The sequence below is a fragment of the Euleptes europaea genome, chromosome 4, assembly GCF_029931775.1.
Source record: "Euleptes europaea isolate rEulEur1 chromosome 4, rEulEur1.hap1, whole genome shotgun sequence".
NCBI lineage: Eukaryota > Metazoa > Chordata > Lepidosauria > Squamata > Sphaerodactylidae > Euleptes > Euleptes europaea.
The window spans coordinates 1,191,037-1,209,535 of NC_079315.1; the positions used below are offsets into that span (position 1 = coordinate 1,191,037).

Genomic DNA, 18,499 nt, shown 5'->3' on the forward strand with positions numbered 1-18,499 from the left:
GGGGACGACGGAAACCAGGACGATTTGGAGTTTGCGGGCGAGATGCCGCGTGCTGGCATCCTCCCTGTTCCTTGTTTGTTAGTAATAGCTTGACTGAGTATTGAGACTTCACGCTAAAATGCTGCCATCAGCACCAACTACCCTTTAGATTAGCACATTTCTTCTATTCCCTGGCACATAGTTAGACCAGCTTAATGTCAGAGCATAAAAGGGATACTTGTTAAATAATTTCCCAAAGCTCCTTCTCAGTATTTAATTTGTTTTTCTCCCTTTCTCTCTCTCTTCCCCCCCCCCGCCCTCTCTCTCTCTCTCTCTGCCAAAGGGTACACCATTAAGTCGAGCTGATTTAAGGGCTGTCAACATCAACCTCTGCGACATGTGCGTAATCCTGTCAGCCAATCAGAATAATATTGATGATTCCTCGCTGCAGGACAAGGAATGCATCTTGGCGTCACTCAACATCAAGTCTATGCAGTTTGATGACAGCATCGGGGTCTTGCAGGCTAATTCCCAAGGTAAGAACTGCCCTATAATACTTCTCGATGGTGCCTACAGGGGACAGGACCTGGCAGGAAGAATATCCCTCACTCCGTAATTCAAAGGGACCTTACATCAGCTCGCTTGACAGTTAAACCTGCTGATTGGTATGATGGGGCTTTAAAGGAATGGTCGCAACACCTCTCTTCAGTGCACACACACGCAAACGCACACAGACACAAATTTTGGCGATCTGAACCAGGGAGCGAGAAGGGACCGAGCAGAGAATGTTATTTCATTTCTCTCTTGGATAGGCGAGGGCTAAATCCACACAGTTCCACAGCCTGCAAATTTGTTGCAGAAAAGTCACGTTGGTACACGTCACACTGCCGGAGGTGAGCCGTCCTCAGGCCGGATGCAAAACGGGATAATTGCAAATGCTGCCTGACAAGGGTGTTTGCAGCCAAATGCCATGCGGCACAATAATAATGCTTATCACAAGACCACCTTTAAAGGAAAAGAAGAGAAGGAAAGAGGAAAGAGTTTTAAGAAGGGGGTTGTATAAAAATCAGCAGGGAGGGTCTCACACCTTTTCTTGAAAATTCTTTTTTTTTAATAAATACTTTTTATTTTTATATATTAGGATACAGAAAAAAGAGAGGGAAAAGAAGGGGGGAAATCATATAAGAACCATATGTCCATGTCCAAGCTTCTATATAATAATAGGTACATACCTCCATTATCAACTTGTAAGCTTACACTATTGAAATCTTATATTAATTGTCCTTCTGAATTACATATTAAGAAACAAGAAAATTGGAAGCTCTTGGTTGGTTATTAATAATCAAATAAAGACTATTACAATGCTGTTATTGCATACTCTTTTTAATGTCAATGATCTAAGATTACAAACTTCTAATACTAAAACCTAATTTGAAATACTATGTTCACCAGAAGCCAGAAGAACTTGAAATACATATAATGGTTACCATTTCAACTTGAAATCATCTGTTGGCATTTCTTGAAAATTCTTGATGATTTCTTGATTGGAAAGTATAAAGGGATTAAAAGAGTGCTCAATAGTGACCTCACGTTAATTTTCTTTTTCATCAATGCTATCCCCAGGTCATAGGGAGGATTAAAACACACAACAAATCTAAGAAGGTTTTTTTTTCCATCTTCTAAAATCTTCTGAAATGGGAACCCACAAACAAGACAGGGTGCTTCTAATGTGTCTGCCACCAAATCCTGCCATTGCAGCATGGAAAAATGAATTCTGTAATCGGGATTGTTCTGTGCAAATTTGATTGCAAGGGATATTTCTGTGTATTTCTTCATAGCCCGTTGCATTTTGAAGGTCACAACCACAGCCAAAAACAACCCCCTCCTTCCAACTAAACAAAATCATTTCAGCGCCCCCATCTTCTGCTGGTTCCCTCAAACTCAGCTCAGGCAACAAGATTTAAGAGTTGGGCTGCACTGAAATCGACAGAGAGGAGAAAGGAAGCAGGTCTCCCTGACACAAATGAAGTCTGCCCCTGCCTCTTGTTCTGGCAGACATTTCCGTTGTTTCTGCAGTTTTCCACCCCAAATCGGTCCTTTCCCCCCCAAAGGTTACATCCTCCTCCTCCTCCTCCTTTTCCTCCTTCTCCTCCTCCTCCTCCCCCTCCTCCTCCTCCTCTTCTTCTTCTTCTTCTTCCCCTGTGATCGAGCAGGCGGTGCTATTTATTGATTGATTGCATTTATAGCCTACCCTCATTCCCAGCACGCCGGGCTCAGAGCATTAAAATTAAAACCAAAAAAATCAATTAAAACATACTCTAAAACATACTTTAAAATTATAAATTCCAGACCAATACAGTACAATACAAATACAAAGAAGCAAGATAACCCAAATACAATCACAAATATGAGTCTTTTGTGCATGGCTGTTTCCCTCGCTGTCACCCCTCCGACGACTTCTGGTCTTTGTGTTGATTATGCGTGCCGTTTCCGACCATCAGAGGTCGCCTCGCTCTCCCCCTGCATTTCCCCGCGTTTTGCCCGTTTTCAAATTTAAGATAAAACAGGTCCCTGAAAACCCGGGCAAAACCCGGGGAAATGCAGGGGAAACAGTGTGCATAATCAATACAAAGACCCAAGTTGTCAGAGGGGTGACGGCGAGGGACACAGCCATGTATAAAAGACCATAGTTTCTTAGCACTTTTCCACAAGCAGATGGGTTGAACAAGACTCTGTGAACCACTGGTTGCTACTAAAGCCACTCTGGGGGGAAAAAACTAACCCTGGATTCCAAAACTGGCCTTTCAACACAGGATTGAGTAATCGAGGCCTGATCAGAAACATGAGCTCTTGTTTGGGAAGGGGACGCATGAAGAAGGGAAGCCACACGGTGCTGAGGGTCGACTCTTCAAAACTCCTCAAAAGAAAGCGCTGAGCCTCGTGGAGAGAGGATGGAGCCACTTACGTGCGCACCACTTCCGATCTAGTTATTGCGCCTCCACGACACAACGGGAGATTTTCTTGAAGGATGTTAAATACCACGATTCACATTGTCAGAAGCAATTAGATCAAAGGGGGTGGCGTCAGCTTTGGTGGGAATGGAATTTGGAGTGACAGTTGTGTCTGTGAGATGCGGTCTGAGCATCACTGTCCGGTGGGGGAAGGCCCCCTGCACAAGCCCCTCCCCCAAATGAACGGGAGCGGCACAAAGGAGGATGCTTTTGTGCTCGAGAGCAACTCCTGTCCCCTCCCAGCAGAACTTCCCCAGTGGATTGTCTTCAGTATGCAGGAGGCACAACCCTGGCGGCGTTATGCAAAGCAGTGGATCCTGCGTCGGCTGGCCTGCAAAGAGCGCTTCCGCTTGGCGGTGCCTTCCTAAGTGCTTTTATTTATGGAAGAGGCCGTCGCTTTCCTTTTGCTGAAAGTACGTGCATTATTTATCCTGGGAGAACATGTCAATTCACATCATTAGGTACAAACGCTGGCCATCGCAGACACAGCTTTCTGCTGGGAAATGTGCATTTGTGCCAAACACTTCAGTGAGGAGGCTTTGCGCGCGCCCCAATCCTGGCGCAGTTACCTTTCCCCCTGCGCCATGCCTTTAACAGTTGCCTGACACCCAGAAATATTCACGGGCCTGGAGACAACATGTTGGAACAAAGATCGCCAGGTTCTGGGCCATAGTTAAAGGGACCGGGGCAGAGCCAGAAATAAATGTGGCCAAAGATTTGGAGCCCTGACCTGGATGGTCCAGGCTAGCCTGATCTCGTCAGCTCTCGCAAGCTTAGCAGGGCTGGCCCTGGTTAGTACTTGGATGGGAGACCACCAAGGAAATCCAGGGGTGCCACACAGAGGCAGGCAATGGCAAAACCACCTCTGAACATCTCTTGCCTTGAAAAGCCATATTTGGAGGGCCCTGTTCCTCAGCTGGCTGACGCCAGAGATCATAATCCAAACTTTTCACTGAAAATGTACAGATGTTGATGGGCAGAGGCCGTGGGAAATAGCAGTATGACCTGGGATTCCCCATGGCTCTAACCCGCACCTTGTTCCCCACTGGGGTACACCTCCTGGTTGTTTGGCTTCTGCAAAGGTCCCCAGCGTGGTGCCCGTGTGCCTGCTGACACCTTTCCTGGCTCTCGTCAGTATTTTTAAAAAGTGGGTGGGGCCAGCTGGGGCTTTTGCCCAGCAAGGCTTCCGATTGGCCATTGGGGATTTGAATGGCTGTGCAGAGTTTTAAAAACATTGCTTTGGCAGCAGCTGCCTCTACAGCACAGGGATCTTCACTGTGTGACTGCGGGAGCCGTTTCATGGCCGGCCCCCCCCTTCTGCGGCAGCCGTTTTGCGGATGTGTCCACCACGCTGTGCCAGAATTCCAAAAGTACCTTCCGATGGGGAAAAGGGTTAGAGACTTCTGGGTTTGTGTTTCTGGGTCCTGGCTCTTTTACTCCACTGCCCATGGTCCTGGCCTTGACACCGGCGAGGTCATAACACTGTAGTCCCCATATGATGTCATGTGACCTTACTGCCATCTGCTTGGAGCTCGGTGGGTCTTGCGTCAGGAAAGGTTGACCGGCTTTGTGGCGTGCTGCAAAAAAAGCAACCGGAGACGTGCCCACTTGCTTGGCAAACACAAGAGTCTTTTATGCATGGCTGTTTCCCTCACCGTCACCCCTCCGACCACTTCGGGACTTTGTTTGGGTTATGCATGCTGTTTCTGACCATCAGAGGTCGCCTCGCTCTCCCCCTGCCTTTCCCCCTGGCCGCGTTTTCAAATTCGACATAAAACAGGTCTCTGAAAACGCGGGGAAACACAGGGGTAGAGCGACGCAACCTCTGACAGTTGGAAATGGTATGCATAATCCAAATAAAGATCCAAAGTCGTTGGAGGGGTGATGGTGAGTGAATCGGTTGCCAACCTCCAGGTGGTAGTAATCAAGAACGGCTACAAGTGCTAATTGGAAGTTTTAGCAATTCAAAACAAAAGCACCAGTTAATATTGTGCAATAAAGATGACAACAATGTTATTGCTATTAGAAAATATATATTCAAAAGTAGTTCTAATAAGCACAACCCAAGTTGAGCAGAACACCACAATAATCATTTACAAATGGTCTGAAGAAGACCCAATGTGAAGACGCAAAAGCGTTACAAATGAGTAAATATCAGGCACAGTTGCTCAGTTTTTAGGAGTCCATAAAGTGCAAATGCAATAATTTAGGCAGCAAAGACCGGACGTAGTGCGATGGAAATCCGGTATAATTCCATTTCATGCAATACTTTCTCAAGCTTCATAAGTCCTTCATTGCTGTGAAGAAAAATGCATGACTGAATGATGCCCATTCGTTGCCATTTACTCATTTGTAACGCCTTTGCGTCTTCACATTGGGTCCTCTTCAGACCATTTGTAAATGATTATTGTGGTGTTCTGCTCAACTTGGGTTGTGCTTATTAGAACTACTTTTGAATATATATATTCTAATAGCAATAACATTGTTGTCATCTTTATTGCACAATATTAACTGGTGCTTTTGTTTTGAATTGCTAAAACCTCCAGGTGGTGGCTGGAGATCTCCTGCTATTACAACTGATCTCCAGCCGATAGACATCAGTTCCCCTGGAGAAAATGGCCGCTTTGGCAACTGGACTCTATGGCATTGAAGTCCCTTCCCTCCCCAAACCCTGCCCTCCTCAGACTCCACCCCAAAAACCTCCCATTGGTGGAAAAGAGGGACCTGGCAGCCCTACAAGTGAAACAGCCATGCATACAAGACCAAGGACTCTTCTCGGTCTTGCCCCATTGTTTGTAGAGCCCGCCCCCAAATCGCAGGCGAAAGGGGAGCCGCAGGAACTGTTTCGGCTTAGGCCTCGTCATGACCCTGCGTCTAATGTGATGGCATTTTTAAGTGAAATCGCTCGGCTCGGAGACCACGTGTGGCCAAAAAGTTGGCCGTGAAGAGCGGCATCCCTTCTGTTCCTTGCAGATGTGCCTCGGGACGAGGGCCGGCTGTTCTCGCGTGGGCCCCGTTCTTCTTGCCTGATAACTGGGGAATCTGTCCCAACCGCATTTCAGTTTCACCTCTTTGCAAAACCAGCACAAAGCCAAGCTGGGCCACTGTCAACCGTTTCGACAGCTGTTTGTAATCCTAACGGTTTACGTTGAGGCGGTAAATCATTCCTGGAGCCAAACAGCCGTTCCAAAAACAATTCATTAAAAAAACCCCGAGCTCCAAGAGGCATTTCAACTGAACATTAAGGGACAACTTTGAAACTGACAGGATCAAATAAGCAAATGTAAATATGCAGTTCTATCTCCTTTTTAGAATCACTTCATAAGAAAAGAAATCCTTTAATATCTGTTTCTGTAGAATTTTCCATACATAAAAGGGGGTGCGGCCTCCCTCCTCAGGAAGTAGTTTTAAAAGCACTTTCTTTTTTAATGGCTAGATCTTGAAATGTTTACAAGTCACTCAATGCAGCTCTATACAAAACTGAGTATTGACACATTAGAACAGAATCCAAAGCATTTCCTGGTTGATTTTATAATCCAAATGTGCATGTTTGGTAAAAGAACTCATAGAAAGATGAACCTCAGTGGGGTACAAAGAAGAAGAAAAAGAAGAAGAGTTGTTTTTTATATGCTGACTTTTTCTCCCACTTAAGAAAGAATCAGACTGGCTTACGATCACCTTCCCTTCCCCTCCCCACAACAGACGCCCTGTGAGGTAGGTGGGGCTGAGAGAGTTTGGAGAGAACTGTGACTAGCCCGAGGTCACCCAGCAGGCTTCATGTTTAGGAGTGGGGAAACAAATCCGATTCTCCAGATTAGTGTCTGCCGCTCATGTGGAGGAGTGGGGAATCAAACCCAGTTCTCTAGATCAGACTCCACTGCTCCAAACCACTGCTCTTAACCACTACACCATGCTGGTTCTCAAAGCCATAGAGTCCACCTTCTAAAGCAGCCGTTATTTCTAGGGGAACTGACCTCTGTCGCCTGGAGATCAGTTGTAATAACAGGAGATCTCCAGCCACCACCTGGAGGTTGGCAACCCTAGCAAAACCTTGTTTGAAATGATGACCCCTAGCATATTTCAAATTCTTCTTCCTTCCCTTGAAATGTCACAGATGTTCCCTGTAAGCAGACGCCTCCAAACCTGCCTCAACATTTCAGTATTAACTTAGGGCATTCATTCTCCCCCCACCCCAGTGAATTTCACTAGCTGGTAAATTTCATCCTTCCTTGATAAATGTCATTAGTTTCAGTAATGAATGTCAATAATTGAAACTCTTCTTGCATACTTGCTTCCTTCTAATTTCATCCAAACATTCAAAGATGCCTCAAAATATTCCTTCAGGGGAAACTCTGTGACGCCGAACCACACATTCAAGGAATACTTTACGTTGTGATTGCTCCGTGTCCACATTTGCCTTGTTATCTCATTTCTGGTGAAATTTAGCAGCAGGTCTAACTTTTACACAATTCCCAATCTCCTTTGGGCTAAGATCAAGCATTGTATATAGTTTTTTGCCTTGTTAAAAATTCTGCTCCCTCCCCCCCAAAAAAAATCTATGCTTCACTATCTTTTTAATCCTCTGCTTTCATTTGAAGCCTCTCTCTCGAAATGTGTTCATGCATCCCAAAGGTCATTTTCTGCCAACAGAAGAGGTGACTTTCACTAGTTCCTGCCAAGATCCCCCATTTCTCCTCCACATGCCATTCCTGAACATCCTTCGCCTCCTAAAATCTGCATTCTTGGGAGCTCAGCTACAATAAGGATGAAAATTACCCCCTTCTTGCTGGTGAAAACCATGTACACCTCCCTGAGTAGGGTTGCCAGGTCCCTCCTGGCGACTGGCGGGGTGGGGGGTGACTTACTGGCAGTAGGAGAAGCCCTTGGCCAGCATCACAATGGCGTCACTTCTGGCACACGCCCCAAGTGATGTCATCGCTGGTGACGTGGGATGCTCTGTTATTTGGGCAAAACCTCTATGGTGGACACCATTTGTCACAGCTTTTGTCCAAATACCAGAGTGGACATCATTTTAGTTCGCACCAGAAGTTGTGCTGCTGGCCTTGGCTTCCCCTTGCTGCCAGTAGGTCCCCCTGACAGACCTGCTGATTGGTGGTGGAGGGGCTGCTGGGGGCAGGGGATGCTCCTGTGAGCTCCTTGTAGAAAGGGCACATTAAAAATTAAAGAGATGGTGATTGACACCAACAGAAAATGACCAAGGACTCCAACCCATAATGTTTGGCGTGGTGTAGTGATTAAGAGCAGCAATGTTTCTCTGTGGAGGGGGGCGACCCCTTCCAGACCCCATAAAATTGGACCCCCTGACCCAATCTTCACAAAACCTCGGGAGTCATGCAAGGAGAGTCCCTTCAAGCTATGCTGTGAATTTAGGGGCTCCACCTCCAAAAATGCCTCCTCCAGCTGAAACTGAAATCAAGAATCGCCTATTTGGCTTGGCTAATTCCCGCAGTCCCCCCCCCCCCCCCGCCCGGTAAATCATGACCTGAGTTCAATCCCAATGGAAGTTGGTTTCAGGTAGCCGGCTCAAGGTTGACTCAGCCTCCATCCTTCCGAGGTCGGTAAAATGAGTACCCAGCTTGCTGGGGGTAAAGGGAAGATGACTGGGGAAGGCACTGGCAAACCACCCCGTTAACAAAGTCTGCCTTGGAAACGTCAGGATGTGACGTCACCCCATGGGTCAGGAATGACCCGGTGCTTGCACAGGGGACCTTTACCTTTACCTAAATCCAAATGCCGAAATTAGCCGAAATGGCGATTTTCGAGATTATTTTTGGCTCGGGTTACCGATATTCACAAACAGAGGAGGTTACTGCAATTGTTTTCCCAGCGATGTATTAAGAGTTTGAAAATGTTATAAAAAATACTGTTCGCACTTTCTATGTATTCCCACCGATGCATTAAGAGTTTGAAAACGTTATAAAAAATACTGTTCGCACTTTGTTTGGCCCCTTTAGCTGTAAAGACGTCTGCCAACCATTTATAAGCCGTGGTATCCAAAAACCCTTTTAAAGCGATGTTTTTTACAACATTTTCAAACTCTTAATACATCGCTGGGAATACAAAGTGCGGTAACCCCCTTAATCTACACTATTTTTTCCCCTGAAGCTTGCATGGAGTATTTCTGTTAAAGCCATCCAAAACATGCTGCTTTCGTCTGTTCTTGGTTGTGCGTTTTCTCCAGGATTCTGACCGACTCTTCACAGCTTGTTTTTTCCCCCCCAACAGTGGTCCAGCCCTGCCATCTCCACCCTAGTTTCCCTTTCGACAATTGATTTTTCTTTCCAGGATGTAATACTTGTCATTTCTCTTTGTTGAATTCCATTTTAGTTCTTTTTTACGGCCCGGTACAATTCGTTAAGGCTATTTTTGGATTCTAAACCTGTGATCTCTGCTATCTGAATTTCTTCCCAATTTTTGTGGCCTTTTGCAAAACTAAGGATCGGATTTTTCACTCACCCTTTTCATTCAGATTGTGAATGTGGATGGTGAAGTAGAAAAGCACTTGGCACATATAGCTAGGTTCATTGGGATCCATTAATTTTTGCTTTCTCTGAGCATCTCTCTGGTTTGCTGGAATCTTGTAAGTTTTTCAAGATTTCTCAAAGATTATTTTACAAGCTAAAAGTTCACATGGGCAGGGCCATTGCAAGACAGCACCCGTTACTGTCTTCTGTCATTCACGTGAAGATGAGGAGGACTGGTAAGCAACTGGGCTTTTTTTTTTATTAGAGTCTGGTTCCATTCCCCCTTCAGGATTTCCTTCTTGCCAGGAGGTGTGAGGAGGGGGGGTACTCTTGCCTGGGTCCGCCTTCTGGGGCAGCCATTTTGGGTTTGGCTCCACTTCCTGTGGAAGCCATCTTGGGGCTGCGCTCACCACACCCTCTCAAAATCCCGAAGGTCCCCACAGCCTTACAAAAGTTGGGGACCCCTGGCCTCTGCACATGTGCATGAACTAGGACGATTAATGACTTCTCGGAGGAGGGATCATCAATGTATGGATCCCTTTCCTCTTATTATACACTGCCACCTTGTGTATTAGGTGGCTGAAGATAACAGACTGCCAAGAAGTACCTTGTTTTACTCCAGAGATATGATAACCATCTTCAAGTACTTGAAGGGGTGTCATATAGAGGAGGGTGCGGAGTTGTTTTCTGTTGCCCCAGAAGGTCGGACCAGAACCAACGGGTTGAAATTAAATCAAAAGAGGTTTTTGGCTAAACATTAGGAAGAACTTTCTGACAGAGCGGTTCCTCAGTGGAACAGGCTTTCTCAGTAGGTGGTGGGCTCTCCTTTGGAGGTTTTTAAGCAGAGGCTAGATGGCCATTATAAGAGCCCCGTGGCGCAGAGTGTTAAGCTGCAGTACTGCAATCAAAAGCTCTGCTCACAACCTGAGTTCGATCCCGACAGAAGTTGGTTTCAGGTCGCCGGCTCAAGGTTGACTTCAGCCTTTCATCCTTCCGAGGTCAGTAAAATGAGTACCCAGCTTGCTGGGGGTCAAGGGAAGACGACTGGGGAAGGCACTGGCAAACCACCCCGTAAACAAAGTCTGCCTAGAAAACGTCGGGATGTGACGTCACCCCATGGGTCAGGAATGACCCGGTGCTTGCACAGGGGACCTTTATCTTTACCTTAGATGGCCATTATGACAGCAATGTTGATTTTGTGAACTTGGGCAGATCGTAAGAGGGAGGGCAGGAAGGGTTGTGTTAGTGTTTGGCTCTTGTGACTCCTTCTTACAGGCCCAGGGAAATGCTGATCGCCACTTTGGGGTCAGGAAGCAATTTCCCTCCAGGCCAGATTGGCCAGGAATCCTGGAGGAATTTTTTTTGGACATTTTTTGGGCATGGGGTAAGGGTCACTGGGGGTGTAGGCAGAGGCAGTTGTGAATTTCCTGTATTATACAGGAATTTGGACTAGATGACCCTGATGGTTCCTTCCAACTCTATGATTCTATGATACAGCATCCCATTTCTTTTAGTATTCCCTCTTCATATTTCTTCTTCCTAAACCTGCTGATGCTTACTGAAAAGAACTCAATACAAAATATTTTTCCCCTTTGTAATGGAAACTGCTTGGAAGCTTCCTTCGCAAATACATAAATACAATTATACTTAACTGGTTAGAGATTTATATGTACTGTACAGTAATACTACTGGGTAGTAACTTTGGACAACCAGCCCAGTAATTTTATTTTATCATCTAATGATTTAGCTGTTATGTTGAATCCTATATAATAAGGACAATACATTTCATTAAAGCCTCTTACTGAACAATAAAAAGCCACCTTATAGTAGGTATGAAGTGGGATTAGAGCAGGAAGAGGGATTGCTGAGTAACATGGGGTTTTTTTTTGGTTTACAAAACAGATTACAGTGCAACAGTTCAGATGTAGTTCAGCGCTCGAGCATTCAGAGAACCATTTTCTGAATGACTTCTACTTATGAGAGTTTTCCCTGGGAACTGTATTTCAACCACATAAGTAATCCTTCTGCGAGCTCCATTTACAATTCTTGTAATGGGCCCAGCAATACATGGGAAAAGGAAAATAAAGACAGAGAGCCATGGATGACTCTGGGAAAATAATCTCCGAGCAGGGCAATCCTATGGTCCCTCAATGCCTGCAGTCGCTCATGTCCCTACAAGGCTGTTGAGATCCTCTGTGTACCCAGATACCACCTGGAACTGCTTTAAAGAGAAAAATGAAGCAACCCTGACAGATGTTCCCAGGGGTTAGGAAGGTGTAAATCCCACCAAGGGAGAAATGATGAATTGACCACCGTAAAATAATGTTCACCATGCCAGCAATAACGATGGCAGGTGCAGGGAATGTCAAGGAAGCCATAGTTAGGACCCAGCCTTCCACTCCACAGCACAGTTCCCTAACCAGCGTGGTGTAGGGGCTAGGAGCAGTGGAGTCTAATCTGGAGAACCGGATTCGATTCCCCACTCCTCCACTTGAAGCCTGCTGGGTGACCTCGGGCTAGTCACAGTTCTCTCCAAACTCTCTCAGCCCCACCTCCCTCAAAAGGTGTCGGTCGTGGTGAGAGGAAGGGAAAGTGATTGTAAGCCAGTCTGATTCTCCTTAAAAGGTAGAGAAAGTTGGTATATAAAAACCAACTCTTCTTCTTCTTCTTCCTCCTCCTCTTCCTCTTCCTCTTCTTCCTCCTCTTCTACCTCCTCTTCTTCTTCTTCCTACCCAACAGCCACAGCAGAATGATACATGTTGCCGTCTGTCTAATCCTCAGGGGTCCAGCTCACAGATATACCTATGCAGACCAGGAATTAAAGCATGGGACAGGAAGGTGTGATTTGCCTGGGGTCCCAGTTTGCAGTCTCCCAGTAGAAAGGTGGGAGGACCTCGCCCCTCCCCCATACACACACAGTGGCACAATTTAGACTAGGAGTCCCCAGCATGGTGCTCATGGGTGCCGTGGTGCCAGACAACACACCTTTCCTGGTGCCTGCCTAGTCTTTTTAGAAAGCGGGTGGGGCTATTGGCCATCGAAGACTCGATTGGCTGTGCAGAGTTTTTAAAACGTTACTTTGGCAACAGCGGTCACCACAGCACTAGGATCTTCATGGTGTGACTGAAGGTCACCTGCGCCAGCCACGGCCCCGCCTCCTGTGGCAGCCATTTTGAGGCTGCGCCCACCACGCCGTGTCAGAATTGTTAAGGCGGCCACAGGCTCAGAAAGGTCGGAGGCCCCGATTCAGATCATGTCTGGGTTCTTGCAGACTGCAGGATGCTGGTCATGTTGCATCCTATCCAGCCACCTTTCCCCATGTCCTCTTTGCTACTCTTGAGGAGACCACCCTCTAGTCCAAATGAATGACAAGAGTTCCATCCTACCAGCTGCAATCCTCCTCTGAAATTTGGACCCAGCTTAGGGTTGACAGGTCCCTCTTCGCCACCGGTGGGAGGTTTTTGGGGTGGAGCCTGAGGAGGGCAGCGTTTGGGGAGGGGAGGGACTTCAATGCCATAGAGTCCAATTAAAGCAGCCATTTTTCTCCAGGGGAACTGATCTCTTATCGGCTGGAGATCAGTTGGAGCAGCAGGAGAGCTCCAGCTAGTACCTGGTGGTTGGCAACCCTACTGTAGGTGTATATGGGAGAACGGAACCAACGGATCCGAAAGCAGACGGCCTTGAATGCAAATTGCTAGACACACCTTTCGGTGCATCCGATCACAGAATCAGAGGCAAACCAGCCCTGGCCAAATGAGAAAGGCAAAAATGGACAGGGGGAGAGAAATAATGTAGTCACAAACATTTAATTGTTATCTCCTTTTTATTACTATTTGCTGTTTTGCATCTTAAAAGGAGGGGAAGCAAAACCTTTTAATATGCAGGTGCGCATTTATTTTTATTTCTGACACAGAGAAACAACATTTAAAAACACACACACACACGAAACCTCTCCTTTTTATGAGCATTAATTATACACCAGGCAAGGAAGCAATTGCCTCTGTGTTATGAAATATTAAATCAAAAACGCTTCCTGTTTCCCAGATGTCCCAGAGATAAATACAGCCATATTTTGAAGCCCCACTCGGAGCTGTTTGGCTCGCAGATTTATCGTTCGGTCTCCATTTTCCGAAAACCCTGTTTTATGTGAAGTATAGCACTCTTGGTAGTTTTTAAGGAGCCGGCTCCTCTGGAGTGCCCGGCGCAGGCAGCAACTCTCCCGCAGACGACCCACGAGGGAACCCGAGTCGAAAGGCTCCTTTAAGATGACGGATGGGTGGAGAGCGTTATTGTCTTTGATTGTGCGCCTTACATCATCTGTACGTCGGAATAAGAGGGCCATGCTTTATCTTTAGCCGTTTTATAAATATTTAAGCCCTTATGGTTGCCTAAAGATATTAAAGCATATTTTTACAGGATTTGGAATATAAATATTATATGTAGCTCCAAAGATACCAAAGTGGTTTAATGAATTCATAATTTTCTCTTCACTTTTTATTGGAACGTAGTTTATGCCGCAAAAGGTCCATTTAAAAGAGGAGGACGCCGCTTGGTTCCCAGACAACATATTAACTGATGGTAAATGTTATTGGAGCTGCTGTAAAATTATGGAAGGAAACTTATATTAAAAGGAGGAACGGGAATTCCAAGATGTATTCTCTCAATCTCCTGCTTTTGACAGAGTATAAATAAGTCACACTGACGCTTTGGGCCTGTAAATCCAATCCCCTTTAAATGCCTTTACTGGGAAGTAAGCCTATTGAATCCCATGGAAGTGACTTCCAATTGTCTTTGTGTTTCTGCTCTTGCAAAGTTCCTCTGATTCAGTGGCCCTTTGGCACAAGACATTCCTAGTTAGGGTTGCCAGCTCCAGGATGTGAAATACCTGGAGATTTTGGGAGGTGGAGCCTGAGGAGGGCGGGCTTTGGAAAGGGGAGGGACTTCAATGCCATCGAGTCCAATTGCCAAAGCGACCATTTTGTCTAGGGGAACTGATCTCTGTCACCTGGAGATCAGTTGTAATAGTGGCCACCACCAGCCACCACCTGGAGGCTGGCAACCGTATTCCTGGTAGACTGAGTGAAACAACCATATTTAGAATCACAGAGATGGAAGGGACCACCAGGGTCATCTAGTCCAACCCCCTGCACAATGCAGGAAATTCACAACTGCTTCCCCCCCCCAACACCCCCAGTGACCCCTACTCCATGCCCAGGAGATGGCCAAGATGCCCTCCCTCTCATCATCTGCCTAAGGTTGTAGAATCAGCATTGCTGACAGATGGCCATCTAGCCTCTGCTTCAAAACCTCCAGGGAAGGAGAGCCCACCACCTCCCGAGGAAGCCTGTTCCACTGAGGAACCGCTCTGACTGTCAGAAAATTCTTCCTAATGTCTAGACGGAAACTCTTTTGGTTTAATTTCAACCCGTTGGTTCTGGTCCGACCTTCTGGGACAACAGAAAACAACTTGGCACCCTCCTCTATGTGACAGCCCTTCAAGTACTTGAAGATGGTTCTCATATCCCCTCTCAATCTTCTCCTCTTCAGGCTAAACATACCCAGCTCCTTCAACCTTTCCTCATAGGACTTGGTCTCCAGACCCCTCAACTCTTTGTCAAAATAATTTTCATCCAAATGAAAATGGTTGCTCATTTCTAGTGCCCTCCGGTTATTCCCTGTGCCCGGGATCGAACCCCCTTTTCCGGCATCGAGGCTATTTTCCAAGGCAACTTCAACTCTTTTTCAATTTTCAGTAAAAACGTAAAGAGCTTCCTCTTTAATATTTCACCAAGTTTCACTGGTTCCAAGAGAGCGGCCTATTCTGGGTTGTGCTTGCTGGTTATCAACAAGCAAACTAGATGTACAAAGCGGGTAAATTACCTGACCCTTTACGCTTTAATGAGACAACCATGGTGTTGCGAAGTGATGTTGTTTCAGTGGCTAATGGTGTCAGCAATGCTGTAATTGTAGGTTGAGGCGCATTAGCCGAACAACCCCTGAGCAGGGAGGGTTTCTCACGTCGGGCTCTTTGGAGAATAGAGCGGGATATTATCATTAAGCTGGTGTCGTTTGCATGCCGCTAATCACTTACTTTATTATCTTGTGTATCCATTGTCTTTCTTTAATTGCTCTTTAAATTAAAATTAAAAATAGTTTCAATGCCCAGAGCGGCTGTGATAGTATCTTGATTATGAAGATAGCTTCGACAAAATGGAATGTATCCATAATATATTACAAGATTATGAGTGAGGTTTCGAGTTACTGCCGCCAGCAGCCGATCGCTTGAGCATCATTTCGGCACCTTTAGTTGCTTTGGCACATATTGTTTGTTTAATGAATAGTTATTTATGTGCATTTGAGCAGTTATTTTAGGACAGTTTGTGAATTCAAGGTAATTTTACAGGGTTTCCTCACTACTTCAGAAGGATAGGGCGCTCAATCCTCTTCGGGCAATATTAATACATAACTCCTCCCAAAATATCACTGGAGGATGCGTGGAGCTTTGGTGCAGTATATTCACTTACATACTTCGTTTCAACCCCACCTTTCTCCCCAGTGGAGACGCAAAACATAACAACCCCTTGAGAGAATGTAACTGGCACAAGATAACCCAGCAAACTTCCACAGCAGAATGGGGATTCGAATCTGGGTCTCCCAGCTCCTAGCCTGCAACACTAACCACTGTTGGGTGTTCTTGTTATTATCTTGTGGTAGGTAAGGTAAAGGTAAAGGTCCCCTGTGCAAGCACCGGGGTCATTCCTGACCCATGGGGTGACGTCACATCCCAACGTTTTCTAGGCAGACTTTGTTTGCGGGGTGGTTTGCCAGGGCCTTCTTCCCCAGTCGTCTTCCCTTTACCCCCAGCAAGTTGGGTACTCATTTGACCGACCTCAGAAGGATGGAAGGCTGAGTCAACCTTGAGTTGGCTACCTGAACCCAACTTCCGTTGGGATTGAACTCAGGTCGTGAGCAGAGCTTGGACTGCAGTACTGCAGCTTTACCACTCTGTATTTTGTGGTACAATCGACTAAATGGCCTCCCAGATCCCTTTAACCAGGCCTGTGAGCACTTCGGACGTATGACACAACATGGTGGGTTCAGCTACAAAATGGCTGCTGCAGGAGGCGGAGCCAGGCACAAAATGGCTTCCCCAGATTACCTTCATCCACACAGTGAAGCTCCTGCTGCTGAATGTACTGACGCACTCCCCCATAGCTTTCCCGTGGCTAGCTGCTAACCTGTAGATAGGCACTTTGAGCATGTAAAGAGGGCAGTCCCAATTATTATAACTGTGACATGAATCCTGGGGGGTAGGGCATTCCCCTGTTGAGGTTGGACTGTGTAGTCCTAGGGGTGCCAGCCTCCAGGTGGCACCTGGGGATCCCTTGGAACTAAAGCTCATCTGCACACTTCAGAGACCAGTTTCCCAGGAGAAAATGGATGCTTTGGAGGGTGGACTCTGTGGCATTGTACCCCCTTGAGGTCCCTCCCCTCTCCAGGCTCCATCCCCAAATCTCGAGGAGTTTCCCAGCCAGGAACTGGCAACCCTACCCGGGTCCCCCAGAAGTGGTAGGGTTGCTAACCTCCAGTTACTGGAGAGAAAATAGACACACTGTACTCATATCAATAGATTAGGAAATTAGCACAGGAGCGAGAAGATTTTTAACAAAGTGCAAAAATAGTTTTATAAGCTACTAAAATCAACAGCAGGCGATCACCAGCTACCACCTGGAGGTTGGCAACCCTGCTGGCAAGGTCTATATTTTGAACTCCACTATGAAAGCTGCTGTTGGTGAAGGGTTGCCAAGTTAGGGTAGCCAGGTCCCTCTCTGCCACCGGCGGGAGTTTTTTGGGGCGGAGCCTGAGGAGTGCGGGGTTTGGGGAGGGGCTTCAATGCCATAGAGTCCAATTGCCAACATGAATCAGCCGCAAGAGAAGATGTTCAAATTCTAGTAGTGTGATCCTAAGCAGAGTAATATCCTTGGAGGTCCATGGACTTTGATGAACTTAGAGGAGTGTAACTGCTTCAGATCGCTTGGTGGCTGACCTTGGACTAGGGTTTCCAGGTCCCTCTTTGCCATTGGCAGGAGTTTTTTGGGGGCGGAGCCTGAGGAGGGTGGGGTTTGGGGAGGGGAGGGACTTCAATGCCATAGAGTCCAACTGCCAAAGCGGCCATTTTCTCCAGGTGAGCTGATCTCTATCGGCTGGAGATCTGTTGTAATAGCAGGAGATCTCCAGCTAGTAACTGGAGGTTGGCAACCATAGGTATTAAGGTTGGTGGTGGCTGAACCCACCCGGAAAGCAAATCAAAACTGAAAGGAAAAAAAATAGTCACCCAGCAAAGGTGGCCAAAGTTGAGGCTGGTTTTTTTTAAAATGCCATTTAAGCACGTTTGATGGCTTCCATTTCCCTTACCACGCACCCCTGACATTTTCATTCTAGTTAAGAAGTAATTGTACTCAAAGGCCTGGCGTGTTCTTAAACTTCATCTGCTCAAGAAATGGTTGGAATACAGATTGCCCCCCCCCCCTTAAAAAAATGACTGCGGAGGTTATTGCCGTTCCTGCTCAGGGGACCCATTCAGATGCTTCATTTATTGGCTCTTAATAGATTAAAAATCCAAATTGAGTCTCCGGAAATAAGCCTAATCAAATTCTAATCTGCATAATTTCCCCATAAGTGGCAATGGGAATTTTTTTTATAATTTATGTATCAGCCGTTGACAATCATGTGTTAAGCCGCCCGGCTACATGTGCTTAACAAAATATTTTGGTTTGCATAGATCTTTTTTATTGTCCTTTTCTCTCCCGCCGCCCTCTGCTGAGAAGCCAGGTATATGCAGAATCCTCCCCTAACTAGCGTTTAAAGATCCACTTTTAACAGTGAACGTCCCATTTTATAGCTTATTGAGTATCTGTCTCAGCAGATCTCATGACAGATCTCAATTTATTGGGCTAGATAGGCTCCGGCCCCTCTTTTTGGCTCTGATAGCCAGCCTAAAAGTGATTTGTGTCATTAAAACAA

The 18,499-nt window shown here is 46.3% G+C and overlaps 1 protein-coding gene across 5 annotated transcripts in view; it reads left to right on the plus strand.

The window, feature by feature from the left end:
- Window positions 1-18,499, plus strand: part of KCNMA1 (potassium calcium-activated channel subfamily M alpha 1) — a 372,162-nt gene that overhangs the window by 316,810 nt on the left and 36,853 nt on the right. For all 5 annotated transcript variants that reach the window (XM_056848906.1, XM_056848907.1, XM_056848910.1 and 2 more), the window contains one exon: window positions 323-515. In XM_056848906.1, the coding sequence (XP_056704884.1) occupies window positions 323-515 (193 nt within the window). The remainder of the gene's footprint in view (window positions 1-322; window positions 516-18,499) is intronic.